Below are 24,047 nucleotides of genomic sequence, written 5' to 3' on the forward strand. Positions count from 1 at the left end.
ACCAGTGGACAGACACTGCAATTACTCCCTAGGGATGACCAGCCTAGTCCAATAAAGATGAGGCATGGGTAGTGGAGATGAATGAAGTGCAAAGACACTGGCTTTTGAGCTTGCCCATTTCATTTTCACGGCTCCTACTAAAATCCGGTGATGGACTATACTGACTTACACTGCCTGCAGATGGAGTCCGAGAGGGAGCATGCACCAGTCTACTACCTAGACCCCTTGGCAGAACTTTTCCTAGATGTGCAAGGTGATCTATACTTTTTTTCTTTTTTCCAAAGAATGAAAAAAGAGTAAAAATCAACAAACTTTATTGAACTGGTTCAAACCGGAACACCCTTATCTAGAACGTTACTTTACTTAACCAGAACTGTGGTACTGCGGCCCAGCAGAGGGCCACAGGCATCCGTGGAAAGCACGCACTGAAGCTCAGTTACTTAATTCCTAGGACATCCTACAATCCTCCTTTGAAGTTCTTTTTGTTAGCTCAGAAGTTCTGATGTTAGTTAAATGATTTCCAAGCCCCCAACAATTTAGAAAAGGTACATTAGAAGAAGGGGTGTTAATATCAGTGTTTGGGGGAAAAGAAAAGATTTTATTTTTATTTTTTTGAGACGGACTCTTGCTCTGTCGCCCAGGCTGGAGTGCAGTGGTGCAATCTCAGCTCACTGCAAGCTCTGCCTCCTGGGTTCATGCCATTCTCCTGCCTCAGCCTCCTGAGTAGCTGGGATTATAGGCGCCCACCACCACGCCTGGCTAATTTTTTATATTTTTAGTAGAGACAGGGTTTTACCATGTTAGCCAGGATGGTCTCAATCTCCTGACCTTGTGATCCACCCGCCTTGGCGTCCCAAAGTGCTGGGATTACAGGTGTGAGCCACCGCGCCCAGCCCAGATTTTTTTATTTTTTAAGAGGAGAAGCTATCTCATCATATAAATACAAAAACACTGAGGCAGCTGGCACTGGTACTATTCAGAACTTAAGAACTGTGGCTGGAACCCCAACACTATGGTAGAGGCTGATTAGGGAGGATTGCTTGAACCTGGGAGGTCGAGGCTGCAGTGAGCTGTCATTGCACCATTGCACTCCAGCCTGGGTGACAGAGCAAAATCCTGTCACACACAATTTGTAGCAGTGTAGCTGTTGGCATGATTTAATCTGGGGGAAACAGTAGTATGTCCCAGTGGGCCTGAGAGCAGCAGATGCCCACATGACCCCAAGCCCTTAGGAAAGGTTAAGGTATGTTCGGTATGTTCTGTTTAGCCATGCAGTGACACAGTATCCTTAAAAGAGAGTTCTAACCAAGCCAAATTCTGGTGCTTAAAATACCGGGTTAAAATGTTAGCCCTCTGAAAGACTTAGCTATTCAGAAAAATTCTAGGTAAGAATTTATGCTGCTCTTCCCAATTCCACCGGGCTGAAGGCAAACTAAGACTGCTGAAGCTGAACTGCACTGACAATCCATTGGACCTGAACTCTCCCCACCGCTCTGCTCAGACATCCCCAGGTAACTGGCACCATCTCTTCAAGGGTAGAAGGCATGGAGCAGCATAGGTCTTCTGGGACCTCTCACCTGGGAAATGGGAGGGGAGCTCCTTTCTTCTTCTCTGGCAGCCAGGAACAGCTTGGGAGGTGGGCCTCTAGTTCAGGGTGGGGTTTGTGGTGATGTGCTGGGGGTGGTAGGAGGGTGGAACATTCTGAGCTGAGGCCGGGCATTCTCTCCCAGAGCTGCTTTAGGGGGGCATCAGCTGAGCAAACTTAGAAAACTCCCCACCTCCTCCAACTTTGAACCTTTGTGCCCCCTTCCTTCTTCCCCTGAGGCTGTTGCCAAGTCAGACCCAGAGGGGCCTCCCCAATCCTTGGGCCACATATTTATCTTTGAGATTTGTGTGCCAGAACAATGAAATCCCAAGTGGCAGGAGAGCAGAGGCCTTGTGGGCACTCACAGATGCACATTCCATATGCCTTTCTGGAAGAAAGAACTCAGCTCTCTAGGAAGGAGGTAAGAGTCCGGGAGCCTCTCCCTCAGGAATCCTTGTTTCTCACCGAAGGTGCCAGGAACTGTAGGCAGGGATTCTGTGAGGACTGTGAAGTATTAAGCTTTGTAATTCTCTGTATACAGTATTGTTTTTGTCTGGTGTCCTTGTTTTGATGAGCAAGAAAATCCTTAATTTAAAAAAAAGAAAAGGCCGGGCGCGGTGGCTCACGCCTGTAATCCCAGCACTTTGGGAGGCCGAGGCGGGCGGATAACGAGGTCAGGAGATCGAGACCATCCTGGCTAACACGGTGAAACCCCGTCTCTACTAAAAATACAAAAAATTAGCCGGGCGTGGTAGTGGGCGCCTGTAGTCCCAGCTACTCGGGAGGCTGAGGCAGGAGAATGGCGTGAACCCGGGAGGTGGAGCTTGCAGTGAGCCGAGATCGCGCCACTGCACTCCAGCCTGGGCGACAAAGCAAGACTCCGTCTCAAAAAAAAAAAAAAAAAAAAAGAAAAGCACGATGCTCACTTCTGGCAGCAGCTAGGAGAGAACCAGGAGTCCATCCCCCAGCAGCTTGCCACGGGGGTGGGGGTGGGGGTTGGGGGAGAAACTGGAGCGAGAGAGTGGGTGGTGGCAGTTTTGAAGAGGAAAGGGAAGCCAGCTAAGTCCCAGGACCTGAAGCAAGAAAGAAATGAGGGCGCAGGAAGAGGCCAGAGGCCAGATAAGGGAGGCACCCAGCTTCCTCAGGGTCCTTTGATGAGGCAGTGGGCCGCCTTAGTACTTGGACACACAATTTCGTGACAACCGGACATCTCTGCTTTCTCTAGAACACAACCTGCCTTCTCCTCCCTACCCCACCATCTAAGTGGTCTGAATGTGCACCATGAGGCTGGCTGAACTGGGCACCCATGGTCAACATGCTGCCTCCCCAGTTGGGGGTTTCGCGACTCTCTGGCAGTCTCAGAGAAGCGTGGGAGAGCAGCCAAACGGTCTCCATGCCCCCTGAGAGGAGCTTAGGAATTAGCTGAGAAAGATGACTGATCCAGGAGTCTGGTGGTCACAATAAAAGGACACAGGCACAGGAAACACTGAGTCCAGGGGTCACAGACTCTTCATGACATATTGCATCTTGGTGGAGGCCACACAGGAGAGGGACAGTAGCAAATCTGAGGCCTTCTCTCATACCTAACATGCCCAACAGAGGTGCTACCCAGGAAGTGATGGAGAAAATTATGAACAGACAGTTTAAAAATGAAAAAACAAAACAAAAATGGAGAAAACATAAGGGATTGAATTTCTCTAGAAATGCTAGGATTTCATTTTCTGTCATCAGGTGTATTAAGCTGGGTAAGAGGAAAAATAAAGTAGTATTTCCTGCACAGGGCTTCCTGGCTGGGGTGCGGGCATATAAGCAAAGAGCAGAGATTTTTCTGCTTGGCAGGGCTGGAAGGCACCCCTAGGGCCTTGTTACTCCAGGGGTAGTCCAAGGACTAGCAAGCAGCATGGCCATCACCTGGGATCTTGTCAAGAAACTCGTCTCAAGCCTCAACCTAGACCTTCAGAAACAGAACTTGCATGTTATGATCTCAAGGTGATGTGTATGCACATTAACACTGGAGAAGCGTTGCCTTAAGGGACAATTCAGGTTTCAAATTTCTTTTCTTATGAAAAATCTTTACATAGCATGTAAAGGTAGAGCTGCTTGGTTCTGATGTTGGTTTATTTTGTGTGAGGCCTTGGTCAAGTTCACCAGCAAGATCAGATCCAGAGTATCTAGTAATGTACTTGATGTCAATGAAGAAAGGCTGATCCCTGTGACTGTGGTGGGCATCAGCTGCCCAGGAGCCAGCCCACCCTGACCAACAGCGTGCAGGGTGAGCAAGGCTAGGGAGGCCACACAGCCAGCATACTTGGGAACCACATGAGCCCTACCCAAAAGTGATACAAGAGCTTATCAGTGTTTCACCCAGTCAGAGAAACGCTGGCTGCCAGGCCAGGCTGGGAACTAGGGCTCTTTTCCCAACTATCGCCAAGCTAAGTCTTCACAGCCTGGATGTCTCTGGCATCCTTAGGAATGTATTTCACCATTTTCTTTCATGATTCTTAAGAGTGCAGCTAACTTTGAGAACACTGTCACTATTAAGATGACCACTACGTAGCTCTGCTTAATGGCGCCCAGGCCAAGCCGCCCACACCTCAGTCCTGGGGTCTAAGTCCTGAGTCATAAAGAGCCCACCATGGAGACAAGGGCCTTGACCACTGCATGTCAGACAGTTGGTCAAGCCTCCTTTCTGATGGCCAGAGGCAAATTCATAAGCCCAATCAATTCTGCTACTGAGGAAACACCCACAGTCACTCCTTGTCCCACCAACCCCTGTCCTCTCTGATCACAGGCGAGGGCTCTGCTTTCCCTGTATCCTGCCACATCAACCAAGGGCTCTAGTTTGCCTCCAAGGAGAGGCAGCTGCAAAGACCACAGACACCTCAATTTACATAAAATTATCTCACTCCATTTTATTTAAGATTTTTTTATCCAGTTAGTAAAAGGAAGATGTGTCTCTCTCTATACATATGTACAAGTTCAGTTATAAAAATAGACAGCACATTCAAAGAGAAAAGGCTTGGCATTTTTCTGATTCCCTCTAAATAGCATCTGTACACAGGAGTCTGGGTTTGAGCAGGGGAATCTTAATGATTTAAATTAAATGATTCCCCTATTCCCCCTACTCCAAAAAAAAAGTTTTAAAAATCAATCTATCGAAACTCAATTCCGCGATTTTCAGGTGTGCAAATCAGAGGCTTGCCCGCCCGGAGGTACCTGCTCCACCAGGGACATCAGGCAGGGGCAGGCAGAAACACCTCCCATGCAAACACTGCCCCTCTGTCTCTACTGGAGGGCAGCAAGCTCAGGCTGGCCGGACTGGGAGGGCTGGTGCCGAGCCTGCCCTCTCTCTGCCCTCTTCACCTCACTCCTGCTGTCCCTTCCTCTCTCAGTGCAATATAGACAGTGCATACAGCCAAGCAGGGGACTGAAGGGCATGAGCGGGGAAACTGTGCATTCAGGATGGGCAAAGGGGACTCTGCAAGAGGGGCAGTGAGGCTGTCCTGCTGATTGAGGTGGCTCCTGGTCTCTTTACTGGCTTCTGGGAGTCCCCTGGGTGGAAGGTGCTACTGTTGCTGGTAGGATCTGAAGGTTCTCTTGGTGTGAACCATGCAGGATGGGAGGAACTGCTGGGAACACAACTGCCTGTGGATAGACTTCCTCTAGCCTCTGCCATGCTTAGCAGCCTCCACCATCTCTCGCAGTCACTGCTCTCTTCAATGATGACACTCTGGCAAATGGGGTTCAGAGACCTGGGGAGCTGCCTGAAGACTGTGGACAACAGGTACACAATCTCCTCCCTTACTAGCCCTATGAGAAATCACAATCTTAAGAGAAATCTCTGCCATGGAAGGCTCTTCACAGCACCTGCAGAGACTTTGCAAGGGACGTGTCAGAGCCGAAGAGTGGAATGGGGATGGAAACAGTATGCCTGAGCATCTAAAGGGGGTCTGTGTCAGGCTTGCCCCGTGAGAGGTTTAAGACTTGGCTATGCAGTTCACTTGAGATGCAGTGGGGCTGATCCCTGCCCTGTGCCTTCCTCCTACAGGCACCCCAGATGCTCCTGATGAGACACAGATGATAAAAGTGCTCACACCATCCACCTGCCTGTCCTTCCCCTGCTGGACATTTCCACTTCTGACTCAGGATGCAAGATGCTGCACGGGGCAAGCCATCCAAAGACCACGGGCAGGTCAGGACTCTAGCCCTGGTTTGGTTGAAGGAAGTCGGAGGGCCCAGATGGTTACCGTCCTCCAGAGGGGTTGGTGCCTTTGCCCTGTTTCCGGACCAGAGAGTCTGGGGCTAGGCTGCTGGTCATGTGGAGGTTCTTGGGATTCCCAGGAACATTATTTCCCTTGCTCAAAGGGGAACTCAAAGGAGAAGAGGCGCTTGAAGGTCCAAAGTCAGCAAGGCCAGCAGGCCGAACAAGGGATGTCTGCAGAGGACTGCTGGCGGAGATTCCTGTGGGGACGGAGAGAGACAAGAACGTAAGCACCAGTCCCGCGTGAGCTTCCTTGGAGCCTGTGGCCTTGGTTACCAGAGTCTGAGCTGGAGAAGAAGTGGTGGGCAATTCCTCCCTGCCACTCCTTGCTAACAACTTCTTGGCATGTTTGCTTGCTCTTCCTGTCAACTGTCTTTTCAGTAAGAGGGATAGATTTTTAAGAGAAAATGATACCTACCCAACCCTCTCTATACTACTTCATCCACAGATGGTAAAATGTTCATCTTGACACTCTAGATAGAGCACACATTTTACAATCTGAGACACCAAAGTTACAGGATGAGAGCTGTAACTTACTAGGCACAAACAGGTTTTTCTTTTCTTCTTTCTTGGGACATCAAGTGTGATAAGATGTTTCCTTTTCAATTTCATGCTCCTGCTACTCTCCAGTAAGTCGGGCCAGAGGGTACAAGGCTGCCCACTCTCTATCCTGTGTCTATATTCATACAGTTCTCCTTGCGCTGGCAATGGCCACCCCTGCTCTCCAAGGCCTGTGTCACTTGAAGGGCATAGCTCAAATCCCCCATCTTCAGTGATGACTCCCTGGGCAACAATGAACTTCCCTTTTTCCTACATGAGCCAAATCCACTTACATGTGATAAACACATTGATTCTTCAATTGTTTCATGTGTACTGGTTTTACTTTCCAAAAAAGAATTCTAAGTGCTTGATGGGCAGACATGTCTCTCTCCTCATCCACAGTGGAACCGCAGGTACTCTCTGAACCACTCCTTTCCCTTGATTTCCATTTCCAGTTGCCAAGTACTGTTGGTTTTTCTTGTGCTGCTCTACCCCCTCTATCTCCCTCACCCTTTCTTCCCTCTGCTCAGTGCAGGTTCTGAGGAGAAGCCCTGATGAGTATATGCAATGCCCCAGCCATGGGTGAGACCCTGCCACGGCAGCCTGGACTACTGGCATGACTGTTGTTTTCCAAGGATGTGATAAGTTGGCAAAGGGCTAAGAAACACTGGGCGAGGCTATTATACTTCATATTTCCTCTATCATACTTCATATTTCCTGGAAGAACCAATAAATGAAAGCTGAGATTCCTGCAGTAGGAGAAAAGGCAAGTAAACTAACAATTACTGAGCAATTACTACACTCCAAGCACTTTCTATACTAGTATGCCTTTACTTGCTACAACTATGAGCTAATACTAAGCCCACGTATTGAATGGGAAGAAAGGTCTGTAAGTGGCTCTCTCTTACCACACTCAAATGTCCTGTACTTTATAGCTACAATCATCCTTCACATATCATGGTCACAACAGCCACTTTTTTCCTCAAACTGTCTGCAGCCCCTTGTCACAAATCTGCTAAGCTCCTGCCCAGCAGGCCTCGCCATGTGTTTCCAACCTTGACTCTACTGCTCCTCTTCAGTGGAACCTAAGCTGCTCAGTGACCCCCAGTATGCCTTGGCCACTGCCAGCTCTCTGTCACCAGTCCAAATCCTTCCTCATTCTTCTCCTCCCTTTTGAATACAGACTGGCAACTTATCAGCAGGTCCATGGTTCCCTCTCCTCCTGACCTACAACCGCCGTGGCTGCCTTTTCATTCCCCTGTATTTTGCCGTGGATTGCTGTTAAGCGTACTGCATGCTTGGCTTCCCCTTCTCATTGCTATTATACACTCAGGAGCAAGGTCCATGTGGAATACTCCTTTTTACATTTTTTAGTTTTTGAGAGAGTCTTGCTCTGTCACCCAGGCTGGAGTGCAGTGACCTGATCTCGGTGCACTGAAACCTGCACCTCCAGGGTCCAGTCAATTCTCGTGCCTCAGCCTCCCAAGTAGCTGGGACTACAGGCGTGCGCCACCACGCCCATCTAATTTTTTGTGTTTTTTGGTAGAGACAGGGTTTCATCATGTTGGCCAGGCTGGTCTCGAACTCCTGGCCTCAAGTGATCTGCCTGCCTCAGTCTCCCAAAGTGTTGGGATTACAGGTGTGAGCCACTGTGCCCAGCCCATGTGGTATACTCCTATGCATGCAGCAGGTGCCTCATATCTAGGTGATAAATCACACAGCTGAATGAATGTTAACTATGCTAATTTGGATTACTAAAATGTAGATCTCAGAAATAAAAGCCTAGGAAGAAAACAAATCCCCAAAGCAAGAAAAATTCAGAATGTTTAAAGTAGTACAGTTCACAATTCAGTTCTCCCTTTTTACAACTACTTCCAATCCACAGACAGCCCTGTACCGTCAGGAGGGCAAGGGGTGAGTCAACAGTGCTTATTACAAAGAAGAAGAACCCCAATTGGGGCTCTAGGAAGAAAGCTCCCGGCTTGAGGGTTTCCTACATGTTCTACCTGACTGACAGAATTTCTAGACTGTCTCTGACCAGAACAAAGTCTGCAGCCACCCTGGGCTTCTGTACCTTTAGACACGTTGTACCCGTATGCGGCATAGGCAGCTGCAGAGGCCGCTGCAGCCCCGGCTTTGGCTCCTGCCATTGCAGCAGCACTGCCTGCAGTGGACTTTCGGCTCCGACCCTTCCCTGCTCCTTTGGCTGTGCTTCCTGAACCTTTGGGGCGGCCTCGGCTTCGGGCTGAGTGACCACGTCCTGCAGCTGGCATTTCCTGAATGGAAATTCCTGTGGGAACAAATGGGCCAAAAGGGAAAGAAAAAAAAAAAAAAAGTCAATCTCTCCAAGATGTTAACATCACCTTCTCCTGACAGGGAAAGCGGGCTCTTAGGGCATTTGTTTTAGGACCCATGAGGAGGTCTATGTCTCCACTTAATAATGGCTAGACCACTGAGTCACACAGAATACTAAGAATTCTAAACAATGAAAACATCCTAACTCCTCAAGCTGCTTTTCATTCTGAAGAGCAGTTACATTACTCCTGAGTTTCCTCTTTAAATTTGTCCATTACAAAGGGAAGCGACTTGCTACCTGGGACTCATCTGCACACTCTAATGTGCTCTTGCCTTGGAGAGTCAAATTTTACCCTCGAGTTTTGAACCCAGAGCTCCCCAAGAAATGGCAGCAACACTAGACCCCACACAGCAAAGTGAGGAAAGGCCCAGAAAAGCTAACATTAATTAAAAATCAGCAAAAATAATGGTGAATCTGAAAGTCGAGGATGACTAGAAAAGTTTTAAATCTTTATAAAGTTCTTATTTTGCTTTCCCTAAACCTCGTTTCTTCATTTCACTTGACAAAGCTATTGAAAGAATAAAAATGCCATTATCCTACAAGGAATCAGGACCTTACCCACAACCAAACCAGTGCTGGGCAGCTGACCAGGCCCAAGCTGTACAAGACAGCAGCAATTACCATTCACGGTATCTGAGACGGAGCCTGTTATGGATGCAGGAGAATTGGTAGCTCGAGACTGAGGGGCTGAGGAGGCTGGGTCATCCACAATGACCAGCATGTCACTGCTGCTCTCGTCCAGGGGAATGGAGCCAGTGTGCAGCTCACTGCTGATGGAGATCTAGAAGAGGAAGGGTTAAGATCATTACGACTCCCTGTGCTCACTGCCCATGGCCTTGCACCCAGCTAGGAACATGCTTCACAGTTGAGGCTGCTTTGGCTTCTGAGAAACCAACCTGTCCTCATTTGTTTTTCTCCTTACAGACCTCATGTGCAACCTACTTCAACAAGGCTGGAGAACTCCAGAAGCAAAGACTGCCCAGCAGTGTGTCCCTGCTACACAGTCAGGACACTCCTTACGGCTGTGATGCAGGCATCTAAAAGGAGCCTCACCTCACTGAAAGGGCTTGGCATGGCCGAGTCCACGCTAATGAAGGAGTCATCTCCGTCAGCAGAGAGGTTGGAGTTATCAGCCGAGGGAACAAATGGGATCACCAGGTTCACACCCTCTTTTCTCCTTTTCCCATCCAATTCATCTTCTTTTTTCTTCTGGGAACACACGGATAAATATGGAAAACGTGTGAGGATGCACCCCAAAAGAAAAGCGGGATTTGGGAAGAAAAGGATAACAGAACTTTTATTCTTTAGTTTATAAACTTCTCAATTAGCATATTTTTAAGGAAGAAAAACTGCATAAGGAAGAAGGGATAGCTTAATAGGAGTTTATGTGTATTTCAGTCGAGTACTGTGGCACATGCCTGTAATTCCAACTACTTAGGAGGCTGAGGTGGGAGGATTGCTTGAGCCCAGAAATTGGACCCCAGCTCAAAAGAAAAAAAAAAAAAAGAGTTTATGAATATCTGCCACAATAATAGAGTTTAAAGTTGGGGCAGTCACACTGAACCAGAGCCACACCAACCCTGACCCTAATGGGCCGAAGAGCCTCACCAGCCGCTGGCACATCCAGCACTTATTGAGGCTGACTGAATGCAGTCCCACAAAAGAGAGGGCCAATGCTTTCAATATATTTTCTACATATCTGTTTTTCTTTTTAAGACAAATTTTTAAGACAGTTCAAATCCTTGGTGTGAACTAGAGAAAAAGAGATGAACAGACATTTAGAAATAAGCCGGGGGTTTATTTTTCTAGTGACAGATAACACTGAGTGGTACACTAGCAGAATTATGGTAGGTTTTGGATCTCATGACCTCTTAGGCCCTTTCTAAGATTCTACGGAGCCTTATAAGTAATGCCGATCTTAGTCACATTTTAGCCTTACACGCTTTGTAACAGCCCTGACAAATGGTTTCCATAATTAAACTGTGACCACTGTAAGGGTGAGTTTGTGTGGAGAGTACAGATCTACCAAGGCCACATTTCTCCTGAGCAAAGCATGAGTCAGCCCAGAAATGTAGCTGATCATACACAGCTGGAGCTTGATAGCAACCAGTAACCAAGGTGAGAAGCCATGTACCCCAAAGCCTTTTTGGTAAGTACCCCAGGCCCCATTAGCCCCTATCCACCATTCCAGGCTGGAGATACCTTCTCTGCATACTTTTCCCGCTTCCGCTTGCGCTCTTTCACTCGGTTGGTTTCCTCCTGTTGCCGTTTCTCTTCCTGCCGCAGCCTCACTATCAAGAAAATAAATTAAGACCTGATGAAGTACCTGTGGTAATCATAATCCTCACTCTCTTAATTAAGGTGGCCATATCCCCTGATGTTTATTTTCCAAGTATCACTTCTATCTGTTTAAGGCAGATAACCAGTGGTTTTCTAACTTGGATTCTCAACTTTGGGTTTAAATCACACTCTATTTAAGCATTATGGGCTGGCTGGGTGTGGTGACTCACGTCTGTAATCCCAGCACTTTGGGAGGCTGGGGCAGGCTGATGGCTCAAGCCCAGGAGCTTGAGACCAGCCGGGCCAACATAGTGAAACCCCATCTCTATAAAAATACAAAAATTAGCCAGGCACAGTGGTACACGCCTGAGTCCCAGCTACCCCAGAGGCTGAGTCAGGAGGACTGCCCGAGCCCAGGAAGTGGAGGTTGTGGTGAGCCAGGATTGTGACACTGCACTCCAGTCTGGGCAACACAGCGAAACTCTGTCTCAAAAAAAAAATTATTATAGGCCTTTCTTCCTCATGTTATTCTTTTTCCCTTTTTCATTTCAGCCTTTTAATCTCTGCTTTGCACACATTAAGCATGGCTGTAGAGTTCTGAAAGGTTTTAGAAGGTGCTGGCAAATGTGAACTTATTTTCTGCTGTAATGCTGTGGAAGGCTTCAGAGGCTCACAGGATGAATCTGAAACCCAATGCTCTCAAAAGCCAGAAAACACATGGGAGGAGGGTTTGTATGGTTACAGCTGCGTGCTTCTCCAACTTTTCCATAAAAACATTTTTCTGGGCAGAAGAGCAAATTCACTACTGCTAAGGAGTCAGGTGCCTGCCTTGTGCAAGCTACATTATTTGAAGCCACATTTACCTTTAAAATACACACAAATTTTGCCTTCTACTCCACAATGCTTTTTTTTTTTTTGAGATGGAGTCTTGCTCTTGTTGTCCAGGCTGGAGTGCAATGGCACGATCTTGGCTCACTGCAACCTCTGCCTCCCAGCTTCAAGGGATTCTCCTGCCTCAGCCTCCCGAGTAGCTGGGATTACACGTGCCCACCACCACACCCGACTAATGTTTGTATTTTTAGTAGAGACGGGGCTTCACCAGGTTGGCCAGGCTAGTCTTGGAACTCCTGACCTCGTGATCCACCTGCCTCGGCCTCCCAAAGTGCTGGGATTACAGGTGTGAGCCGTCTTGCGTTTTTTGTGTGTTTGTTTGTTTGTTTGTTTGTTTTTAAAGATGGAGTTTCACTCTTATTGCCCAGGCTGGAGTGCAATGGCACGATCTCGGCTCACTGCAATCTCCACCTCCTGGGTTCAAGCAATTCTTCTGCCTTGGCTTCCCAAAGTGCTGGAATTACAGGTGCCCGCTACCATGCCCAACTAATTTTTTGTATTTTTAGTAGAGGTGGGGTTTCACAATGTTGGCCAGGCTGGTCTCAAACTCAAACTCCTGACCTCAGGTGATCTGCCCATTTTGGCCTCCCAAAGTGCTGGGATTAGAGGCGTGAGCCACCATGCCTGGCCTACAAACACATTCTTGTTTGGGTTTTTATATAAAATATGAGCACAAAAATACTTTCCCTAAATACAGCCTTTGGCTTTGCCTACCCTTGGCACACAGCCAAGTACCTCTTCCATTCTCAGATACGTGAGGGGAGTGTATAGAGGTTTAGAGTACATACGTTTTTTCTCCAACTCTTCGTCGTCTAGAAGAAGACTAACCACCTCTTTGGGTTTCAAGGTATCTGGTTTGAAGTTCCCACCTGAAATCACCATCCGCTGAATCTACACCAAAGCAGATCAAAATGTCACCTCCAGGCATCCATTCCCTTATGGCAAATATCCAGAAAAAGATACACATTGTTCTCAACCCACTCCTCAGGGGAGGCCTCTGGTTTCCTATTTCTTCTTTTCTCCCTTTTCATTTCAGTTCATCTGATTGGCTCATCCAGATTATTTGTCCGACAGAAGGAAAATGATAACTTCTTTGCTTGGAACTGCTAACTAGAAAATCTAAGGCTACTGAATCAGGATGGAAAAAAACAAAAAATAACTAACAAATTTGGCATACAATTCAGAGGCAGATAAGCTGAGAGTACTAGGATAGGAACTAAAAAATGTCCATCCTTCTTCCACTGAATGCGAGAGGCCATTACTGGTGTCAGTCTCCACATGAACAACAGCTGGATCCAGGCTATGGAAAATCCAGGCTATGGAAACCATTCTAGGGGAAAGAGAATGAGGCATGGCCAGGGAAGTCAAAATTGCTATTGCATGGGACCTGATGTTATTTTCTATTCAGAAGAAATTGTAGTTTCGTCAGGACCAATGAAAGGCAAGAGAGTTTTAAATAGTCTCAATGCAGTCAATGTGGCTGGACTTTCTGATTGCTCCACCAGTGTAGGAATTTCTTTCCCTTGTGCTTACCTCACTCTTCTCCTTGGCTCTTTGCAGAATGCGTTCTTCAATGGTGCCTTTACAGATGAGCCGGTACACGGTAACCTGCTTTGTCTGCCCTAAGCGGTGGGCCCTGTCCATGGCCTGCTGGTCCACAGTGGGGTTCCAGTCGCTATCATAGAAAATCACCTGCACAGAATATAGCAAAAACTGAAGCACTCTTAGGGAAGGACCAGAAATTCTGAGAGCAACCCAGCCAATTGTCTGTTTGCGAGTTTGGCGTCAGTAGGGTCTGATTCGTTTCTATGATATTGAGCTAAGTAAGAGACATCTTAGAAGATACAAAGCCGTTCCTTCACATGCCCTGAGCAAAAGATACATGCTCCTGTTTTATTTTTTTCAGTTTTCACTTAAAAAGAGTGGCAATAATATTAATAGTTAAAATGTAGTGTTTAGTACATTAATAACATTAACGGTTAACACTTATAGTGCATTGTTCTAAGTGCATTAACTCATTTAAATCCCAGAATTATCACTGTTATTTGTGCTGAGAAAAAAAATCCCATAATAGTCATTATTTAAATACTGTTAAGACTCACATATTTTGTAGTTTAGGAGAATGAGGCACAAATGAGCTAGACAATTCATCCAAAATCACATTGCCTAACTAAGCACCACTGCTCCCAACTATTCACAAGGCTGAGGTGGGAGGATTGCTTGAGCCTGGGAGATAGAAGTTGCGGTGAGCTGAGATTGTACCACTGCACTCCAGCCTGGGTGACAGAGCAATACCCTGTCTCAAAAACAAAACAGGTCAGCTGTGGTGGGTCACACCTGTAATCCCAGCACTTTGGGAAGCTGAGGTAGGTGGATCACCTGAGGTCAGGAGTTAGAGACCAGCCTGGCCAACATGGTGAAACCCCATCTCTACTAAAAATACAAAAACTAACCAGGCTTGGTGGCTCACGCCTGTAATCCCATCACTTTGGGAGGCCATCACTTTGGGATTACTTGAGGTCAGGAGTTTGAGACCAGCCTGGCTAACATGGTGAAACCCCATCTCTACTAAAAATACAAAAATTAGCTGGGCGTGGCAGTGCGTGCCTGCAATCCCAGCTATCTGGGAGGCTAAGGCAGGGGAATTGTTTGAACCTGGGAGGCAGAGGTTGCAGTGAGCCGACACTGTACCACTGCAATCCAGCCTGGGCAACACAGTGAGCCTCCGTCTCAAAAAAAAAAAAAAAAAATAGCCAGGTGTGGTGGCAGGCACCTGTGATCCCAGCTACTCAGGAGGCTGAGGCAGGAGAATTGCTTGAACCCAGGAGGCGGAGAGTACAGTGAGCTGAGATCATGCCATTGCACTCCAGCCTGGGCGACGAGAGAAACTCTGTCACAAAACAAAACACTGGGGCTATGTTGGAAACAGGCATGGCTTTCCCTAGAATTCTCAGGCTCTCATCAACAGTCATTTACTAGCCCATGAATTCCCAGGATGGAATGTTTAAAGGGTTCTCTGGAAGTGACTTCTAGTTTGCTGAGCAACAAACAAATTAACAACAAAATGTATCACCACTAAGTGATCCTAAAACTCCTCAGTCCTCAACCCTTGAGGCTACCATCCAACATGGCGGACCAGTTCAAAATGGCCCTCATATCTCACGTGTTGTCCTTTATATCCAATCAAAAGTCACCAAATCCAGCCACTGCTTCAAAAATGAACCTGTCCTTTCTACTGTAACAGTCCCACTGTTACCATTCTAGACTAGGCCCTCACAACCTACATCTGGATTAGCACTCTTACATCAGCAGGACTCTTAGATCTCAGTCTCTTTCCTCTTCAGTCTACCGTGGCTACCACTGTGGGCCACTCCAGCTCTCTGCCAGTTACACACCTGCCTCAGCCTCCTGAGTAGCTGGGATCACAGGTGCCTGCCACCTTGTCCAAACTCTCCTAAATAATCAGGCCCTGCTATAGACAGCCAACTTTTCTATTCTTTCCTAACACAAATATGCCCTTTCCCTTTAGTCAGATGGGTCTCTTCAGTGGTCCTGGCTTATACATTTGTGTACACCTCTTTTTGCTCAAGCTGTTTATCTGAACTAGAATCCCAAAACTCTTCTTTATTGGTCCTTTCAGGTTTAGTTCAAGCTTCTAGGAAGCTCTCCCTGTTTTCTCTTGCCCATAATAATGTCTCCTTTTCTTTTCTTATCCCTATTCCCCCTGGATTCCTATTAGAAATAATAATGGCTAAAATTTGTTGGGTACTTATGAGCCCGGGACTAGTATGCATATATATCTCACTGAATTCTCAAAAAAAAAAAAAAAAAAATCCTATGTCTACCCTCCATCTTACAAGCAAGGAAGAGACTGGTCTGAGATCACAGCAAGGGGCTAGGGTGGGGAGTGACCTAACAGTCTCCCTCCACAACCTACAGTAGTAACAAAACTTGGCATTGCCTACCTACCTTGGTCCAAGTCCCCACTTAATCACTAACTTCTATGGTGTCAATTATTTCATGTGTACTATTTGAAAGAGTGAGTCATCTTTCTTGAAACTGTTTCTCTCTGTCTCTCATTTTCTTTTCTGAGACAGGGTCTTGCTCTGTCATCCAGGCTGAAGTACAGTGGCATGATCTTGGCTCACTGCAGCCCCAAACTCCTGGGCTCAAGCAATCCTACCATCTCAGCTTCCCAAAGTGTTGGAATTACAGGTATGAGCCACTGCACCTGGCCAAAATGGTTTCCCTCCATTTTTAGCACAGGTTAGAATCCTTGGGAAGAACAATGTAAACTGCTGGCGAAAGAAAGTCACCATGAATGCTTATTGTTAATATAGTGTCCTGCAAACCTAAGATTTAGAAGTGCACAATGCTTGTTGCCTCTAGAGGAACTTAACAAACCTGACCACACGACATTTTGGAGTTTCAAAGAGGACATACGAACTTCCAGAAGACCAAGTTTGAACTTTCAGGGAGAACAGAGCTAACAAAAGTGAAGACCTTCAGTTGGACTAGAGGATAACATTACTTGCCCAGTGTACTTTTTTCATCTTTTTTTCTGGTTCATGTTGTCCCATGATGCCCAATGTATTTAAAATGACCACAAATGTGGAATTTGAGGGCTGATGTCACACCCAAAAGACAGTATCTTGAGCTGTCTAAGCTTGAGGCTATGGTTCAGCATGAATTCATAATGTGGGGATGTGGGTGGTGGAGGTGGGTGGAGGGAGAGCCATATTATGAATTGTTTCATAAGTACTGTCTTAACATTCACATTTTTTCCTAGAAGACCCATTGGCAACCAAACCTGATTCAACTTGTGTTCTTTTGAGCTCATGAACAGTAAGATTAATGCCTAAGGAGATGGGTTTACAATCTTAAATTCAAAAATCTCAAAATATGGAAGATACTTATAAAAATCTCAAAATATGGAAGATACTTATCCTTTAAATGGATTCCAAGAGGTGGGGAATTTGGGAGGGAAAGAAAAAAAAATAGGATTGTTTAGAAAAATACTTGTGCAGCGGAAAATATGAAATACGTACAAACTAATAGGTTAAGAACAAGAGTGAGAGAACTAAAAACCAAGACAGATGTATGGTTACCATCTAATCTAACAGTGAATTAACCATGATGTGAACTGGAGGGAGTGGTGAGGGAGACAATGCACCACAGTGGGACAGGGATGATGCCTATATTTGGCAGTTGGGTTTATGGAGCTCAGTGAGACATTCCAGAAAAAAACAAGTAACAATTAAAGGATTAGAACAACTGATTTAACTAGGAAAGATTAAGGCAAGTCAATCCACAAAGCGTGGCCCAGCAATGACTAAGGAGAAATAATAGTCAATGCCTTCATGACACTGTAAACACCAAGCAGGGCAGGCACAAGGGAAGAGAGGTGAGAGTTACCATGCGGTAGAGGGGCCTGGCTGTATAGGTCAATGAGAAGGAGTTTCAGGGGATGAGAGAATGAGATTTAAAACAGGAAAATTTCTTTCTTTTTTTTTTTTTTTTTTGAGATGGAGTCTTGCTAGGTCACCCAGGCTGGAGTGCAGTGGCAAGATCTTGGCTCACTGCAAGCTCCACCTCCCGGGTTCACGCCATTCTCCTGCCTCAGCCTCCCGAGTAGCTGGGAGGGACTACAGGTGCCCGCCACCATGCCCGGCTCATTTTTTGCATTTTTAGAGAGACGGGGTTTCACTGTGTTAGCCAGGATGGTCTCGATCTCCTGACCTCGTGATCCGCCAGCCTCGGCTTCCCAAAGTGCTGCGATTACAGGCGTGAGCCACCGTGCCCTGCTGAAACAGGAAAATTTCTAGAAGAACAAGTGGGAAAAGTTGGACCAACACTTGGAGGGTGGAGCTTTTTCTCCCAAGAGAATAAGCGGAGGTTCGGCCTCTGCAGAGGGCTAAAAGCTGTCCTGTGAGACAGGACTTCTTGAATCTCTGCAAAGGGAGAAAAGCTCTTCATTCTCACTACACATAAGCATTTAAAACAGGTCTGACACAGAAACACAAACAGTGCAGTTTATAACAACCCCTTACTAAACAGAGTCAAATGCAAAGACAACCCTACTTCAGGAAGCATATACAATGACACAGTAAAAGGCAGCTGCCATACATCATTTGCTAAAACCATGTTTTTACTAACCGAGTAGGCCAGATAGAGTCCCACTATTTATAAATACATTTTTACATATGCATTCTCAATCATAAGACATTAGGTTTTTCCTGACATTTTTAGGTTGATTAATCTCTTCCTTGTCCATAAATGGTTCTGGGGAAATCCCAAAGCTAAATAAATCTCAGGGCAAAGGAAAAATGCCAGACAAGCAACTAACCCTACTGTTTTTCTAGCAACACACACACAGTATATCCTCGGAATTAATTTCAATCTTGCTGTCTCATTTTTCTAAGAACTATTCCAGGAGCTTCTGATTTACAAGTGAATCCCCAAGCCCTTCCCCCAAAATTAAAATGAAAATTACTTCAGAATTCAGAAATCAGAGTATTCAGAGCCTTTCTCTTTTTTTCTTGAGGCAGGAGCTCTCTGTGTTGCCCATGTTGGAGTGCAGCGGCACAATCACAGCTCACTGCAGTCTTGACCTTCTGGGCCCAAGCAAACGTCCCACCTCAGCCTCCCGAGTATCTGGGATCACAGGCATGTGCCACCATGCCTGACTAATTTAAAAAACTTTTTTGTACAGATGGGGTCTTGCTGTGTTGCCCAGGCTGGTTTCAAACATCTGCCCTCAAGCAATCCACCCACATCGGCCTTCCAAACTGCAGGGATTACAGGCATGAGCCACCATGCCCAGCCTAGAGCCCCTTTCTGGCCTTCAGGATGAAAAAAATTCCTACTCTTGTTCCTCTACTTATGGATCAGAGGCCTAGGCCTACTTTGCTTCTTTGTGGCTGGCAGGACGCTCTTTACTCCTACAGGGCAAACTGTGAACCTTGGAAGCAAGGTGCAGATCTCTCTTTAAATCTGCTTAGTTTTTTTTTGTTTTTTTTTTTTAAACCATTTAAATGAACAACCAGAGAAACTATTCCTTAAGAAACCATAGACTAAACCTGACATAGGCAAGCTGAGAAGAGAAACATACTTTAATAAAATGAAATTGTGCTAGACCTTCCCAGGTGACCTCATACAGCCTCTTAAATATCATCTACAACCTGATGATTTGAAAATACAGCTTTAAGGCCAGGAGTGGTGGCTCACGCCTGTAATCCCAGCACTTTGGGAGGCGGAGGCAGGCAGATCACCTGAGGTCAGGAGTTTTGAGACCAGCCTGGCCAACGTGGTAAAACCTCGTCTCTACTAAAAATATAAAAATTAACTGGGAATGGTGGTGCCCGCCTGTAGTCCCAGCTACTCGGGAGGCTGAGGTGGGAGAATCACTTGAACCTGAGAGGTGGAGGTTGAAGTGAGCCGAGATCAAGCCACTGCACTCCAGCCTGAATGACAGAGCAAGACTCTGTCTCAAAAAATAAATAAATAAATAAAAATAAAAAGAAAATACAGCTTTAACCCCAATCTTTCCCCTGAACTTCAGACTCTGCTGCCTGGGTGATATTGCCACTTAACCTCTGATACTCCTAACTGATCTTCCTGTTTATGTCTCCTTGTAGCATTTCATTTTTTTCTCCCACTCTAAACAAGCTAGAAGGATGCATTTAAAACTCAAACCAGATCATGTTACTCCTCTGTTCAAATTCTTGCAATTGCTCCCCATCTCAAAGTCCTTACCATGGCTACTAAGCCCTATATGATCTGCTTCTGCAATAGCCATCTCATACTACTCTCCCCATAGTTGATTCTGTTCTACCTGCTCTGGGCTGCCTCCTTTTGCTTGATTATGCCAAGCATGTTCTCACCTTAGGGCTTTGCACTTATCTCCTCTGCCTGGAATGCTCTTCTTTCTGCCAGGTATATGCTTAGGTTGCCGCCTTACTTTCCTCAGATCTTGGCTCAAATGTCACCTTATCAGAGATGCCTTACCAATCCATATAAAACAGCAACCCCTGATCATTCTCATGCTACCACTCCTTACCTGATGAATTTTTCTTCATAGCATTCATATTATCAGTTGTTTGTTTGTTTTTGAGATGGAGTCTCGCTGTGTCACCCAGGCTGGAGTACAGTGGCACAATCTTGGCGCACTGCAACCTCTGCCTCCCGGGTTCAAGCAATTCTCCTGCCTCAGCCTCCCGAGTAGCTGGGACTACAGGCGCCCACCACCAAGCTCAGCTAAATTTTTTTGTATTTTTATTAGAGACACGGTTTCACCATATTGGCCAGGCTGGTGTCGAACTCCTGACCTTGTGATCCGCCCGCCTCTGCCTCCCAAAGTGTTGGGATTACAGGCGTGAGCCACTGCGCCTGGCCCCATATTATCAGTATTTTTTCCATTTCTTTATGCTTTGTCTCCTCTCCTGCCACTGGAAATGTAATTTATAGTAACTATGAAGATAGAAATGGAACTTTGTTTTGTTGCATGCTGAATTCCTAGTGCCTAAAACAACGCTGGGCCCTTGGTGGATGCTCATTAAACATTTGTTGAATGAATCAATGAAGGAATGAACAAATGAACAAACTGTTCCAGGTACTAGAAATAGACTTTTTTTTTTTTTTTAAATGGAGTCTCACTCTATTGCCCAGGCTGGAGTGCAGTGGTACAATCTTAGCTCACTGCAACCTCCGCCTCCTGGGTTCAAGTGATTCTCCTGCCTCAGCCTCCCGAGTAGCTGGGACCACAGGCATGCGCCAGCACATACGGCTAATTTTTGTATATTTAGCAGAGATATGGTTTCACCATGCAGGCCAGGCTGGTCTTGAACTCCTGACTTCAAGCCATCTGCCCACCTCAGCCTCCCAAAGTGCTGGGATTACAAGCGTGAGCCACCGCGTTCAGCCTAGAAATGCAGACTTTTGACTTCCTTCCATTGTTGAGGCCAAAGTCTAGTATGTAAAATAATTACTTACAATGTATTTTGATTAACTTGAATAAAGGGAGGGGCTGGGAAAGGAATATTGACACCTGAATGGGGTTTTAAAGAACAAACAGAAGTTCATCAGGTGGAAGAGGAGACTCATGGGAGGATGACTTAGGCTGAGGGAACAGTTTATCCAACAATGTGATATGCCATGGTGTGTTCAGGGAACTAGAAGTCAATCATTATTTCTGGAATATAAAATTTGGAAGGGAAAGTGGTCTGATAATTAGGCTGTAAAGGTAGATAAAGGACACAAATGAAGAGCCTTATACTTTATTTTATAATTGATGGAGAATTCCTGAAGAGTTTTAATCAAAGGAGTGGCATGATTAATAAAGGGCAGAGAGAAACTAACAGAGTACCAGCATAGCAAAGAATGGATTTGGATCAACAGGTATGAAGCCGGGAACTGAGAGTGGAGTCCAAAAGAGCAGCTGGGACAAAGTGATGAATCTTGTACTCACATTGAGAGTATGACTATGCTGAAATTCTTAAAAGATACAGAGAGCAGGGAACCAAGAGATAACAAGGAGAAAGGCAAGTTTCTACTATCTGATACGGTAGAAACTATGTGATATGGCTCAAGTGAGCCACCACATCAGAGAACCCACAGGAACAACACATGCCACACTGACAGCCCTCCCATAGTATGACAGATGCTGATGATGTACAGCTACCCAGCAATGCCTCCAGTGGCCCTCAGGCGCTGACGTCTTGCCATACCTGGTTAACTGAAAGTTTAGATGCCAAGGAAGGTGCATCCTATAGTTGCTATTACAGAATGTGTAGTATCAGATTAGTGAGAGAGAGAGAGAGAGAGATATTTCCCCCTGCTGCTGTGAATCTACTCAAGCCTCTACACTCTTGCACCTCATTTCTCCACTACCCTCATGAGTTTGCTTTCTCCTCACAGTTGTGGGGATTTTGATGTTCTATATGTCAGAGAGGCACCACGATAGTTACATTAAGTGCCATTTTTAGAGTCATGCCTTTTATAAAATAATTTCCCATTTACGTATTTTTAAATCTCAAAGTTACTAAAATTCTTATTAAATATATTTGAATCTTAGCAATAATTTTGAGATTCAAAAAGAATCCTCTTTTCTTTTTGAGACAGTCTCACTCTGTCACCCAGAGTGGAGTGCAGTGGCATGATCTTGGCTCACTGCAGCCTCTGCCTCCCGGGTTCAAGCGACTCTCCTGCCTCACCTCCCGAGTAGCTGGGACTACAGGCACGTGCCACCACGCCCGGCTATTTTTTTTTTTTTTTTTTTTTTTTTGGTAGAGACGTGGTTTCACCATGTTGGCCAGGATGGTCTTGATCTTCTGACCTGGTGATCCACCCGCCTTGGCCTCCCAAAGTGCTGGGATTACAGGCGTGAGCCACCACGCCCAGCCAGGAATCCTCTTTTCTTCACCCTTTCAAACACAAGCATTCCTGCAAGAAGACTGGGTAGGAAAGAGTGGATAATTTGTTGGAATATTTTTTCTACTTTATTTTTGAAATTAACCTTTTCATTGCTCTCCAACCACCTTTTGAAGGTCAGGATACAAAAAGTGGGTTTTTCCATTAATGGAATAATGCATAAGAGTAACAAAACAATCCTTTCTGATGTGTTCAATTATGGCTCCTAAAACAAATCTGGATGGACTGATTGTTTTTCCAGTCTGTTTTCCCTGATGTACCCTAAATGTCTCGAACAGTATCAGACACATAATAGGCATTAGTGAAACATTTGTCGAATGAATGTGTAAGACACTTATTCAGGCGAGGCGCAGTGGCTCACACCTGTAATCCCAGTACTTTGGGAGGCTGAGGCAGGTGGATCACTTGGGCCTCAGAGTTCAAGACCACCTGGGCAACATGGCGAAACCCCATCTCTACAAAAAATACAAAAATTAGCTGGGCATGGTGGCGCATGCCTATAGTCCCAGCTACTTGGGAGGGTGAGGTGGGAGGATCACCTGAGATTGGGGAGGTTGAAGCTACAGTGACCCATGATCATGCCACTGCACTCCAGCCTGGGCGACAGAGTGAGGCCCCATCTCAAAAAACAAAAACAAAAAAACTTGTTCAAAGAAAATGAATAGCAAAGTCCATAAGGAAAGCTAAAATACTCTAGTTCCAGTCAAAGAGCAACTAGAGTCTTTTAACACAAGAGGCAAAGAAATAAAAAGTTTGCAAGTTTGTGACACAAAAGCAAAGGGTAAAACAAACAATGCCATAGTAGAAAAACCTGCATAGTAGGTTTCATAGTAGAAAACCTGCATATCTAGTTGATTGTGCTCTCATTACTTACTGTGTCTGCAGCAGTGAGATTGATACCCAGTCCTCCAGCTCGTGTGCTTAACAGGAACACAAAGATGTCATTCCTGCAGAAAAGAGATATGTTAAAGGAAAAACTGAAAAGAAAAAATGGCATGTATCAATAGAGAGAGATCTCTGAATACAGAACATAAAGTCTAGGACTAAAAAGAGTTTTGGTGGTTACCTAGGCCTGATTGTATTTCTGTAAAGCATTATACAATGTTGCTCTGTTGTTACAACCAAACATGGAGGTCATCTTCCAATTTGCAGATAAACTTTTGCTGCCCACTAATAGATGACTGATAGGCAACACAAGTATAAACATGTAGCAAATATAACAGAAAAATATTACCATAGATGTACAGACCTCTCTCACTGTCACATTTTTAAATCAAACCATTCCTAGCTTTCTGGTTTTCTCTAAGAATCATGACTTATAATAGTCTGGGGACTAATGTTATTATTCCAAAGCACTATTTTTTTTTTTTTTTAAGACGTGGTCTCGTTCTGTCGCCCAGGCTGGAGTGTAGAGGCACGATCTCAGCTCACTGCAACCTCTGCCTCCTGGGTTCAAGCAATTCTCCTGCCTCAGCCTCCCAAGTAGCTGGGACTACAGGTGCTCGCCACCACACCTGCCTAATTTTTAATATTTTTAGTAGAGACGGGGTTTCACCATATTGGCCAGGCTGGTCTCGAACTCCTGACCTCGTGATCCGCCCGCCTTGGCCTCCCAAAGTGCTGGGATTATAGACGCGAGCCACCATGCGGGACCCCAAAGCATTCATTTTAAGATGAAGAAAGGTGAGTCCCAGAAAAATGACTCA

At 45.8% G+C, this 24,047-nt stretch overlaps 1 protein-coding gene across 1 annotated transcript in view; it reads right to left on the reverse strand.

Moving 5' to 3' along the window:
- Positions 1–4,471: 4,471 nt before the first annotated feature.
- The window catches only part of INO80 (INO80 complex ATPase subunit), a 136,940-nt gene continuing 117,364 nt past the window's right edge, over positions 4,472–24,047 (reverse strand). Inside the window, exons 29-36 of the mRNA XM_031002339.3 lie at positions 23,216–23,288; positions 13,447–13,605; positions 12,702–12,804; positions 10,945–11,033; positions 9,796–9,951; positions 9,364–9,523; positions 8,461–8,676; positions 4,472–6,046 (exon numbers count right to left, since the gene is read on the reverse strand). Coding sequence (XP_030858199.2) covers positions 5,829–6,046; positions 8,461–8,676; positions 9,364–9,523; positions 9,796–9,951; positions 10,945–11,033; positions 12,702–12,804; positions 13,447–13,605; positions 23,216–23,288 — 1,174 coding nt within the window. The 3' untranslated portion in view covers positions 4,472–5,828. The remainder of the gene's footprint in view (positions 6,047–8,460; positions 8,677–9,363; positions 9,524–9,795; positions 9,952–10,944; positions 11,034–12,701; positions 12,805–13,446; positions 13,606–23,215; positions 23,289–24,047) is intronic.

Source organism: Gorilla gorilla, chromosome 16 (genome assembly GCF_029281585.2).
Source record: "Gorilla gorilla gorilla isolate KB3781 chromosome 16, NHGRI_mGorGor1-v2.1_pri, whole genome shotgun sequence".
NCBI classification, from domain to species: Eukaryota; Metazoa; Chordata; class Mammalia; order Primates; family Hominidae; genus Gorilla; species Gorilla gorilla.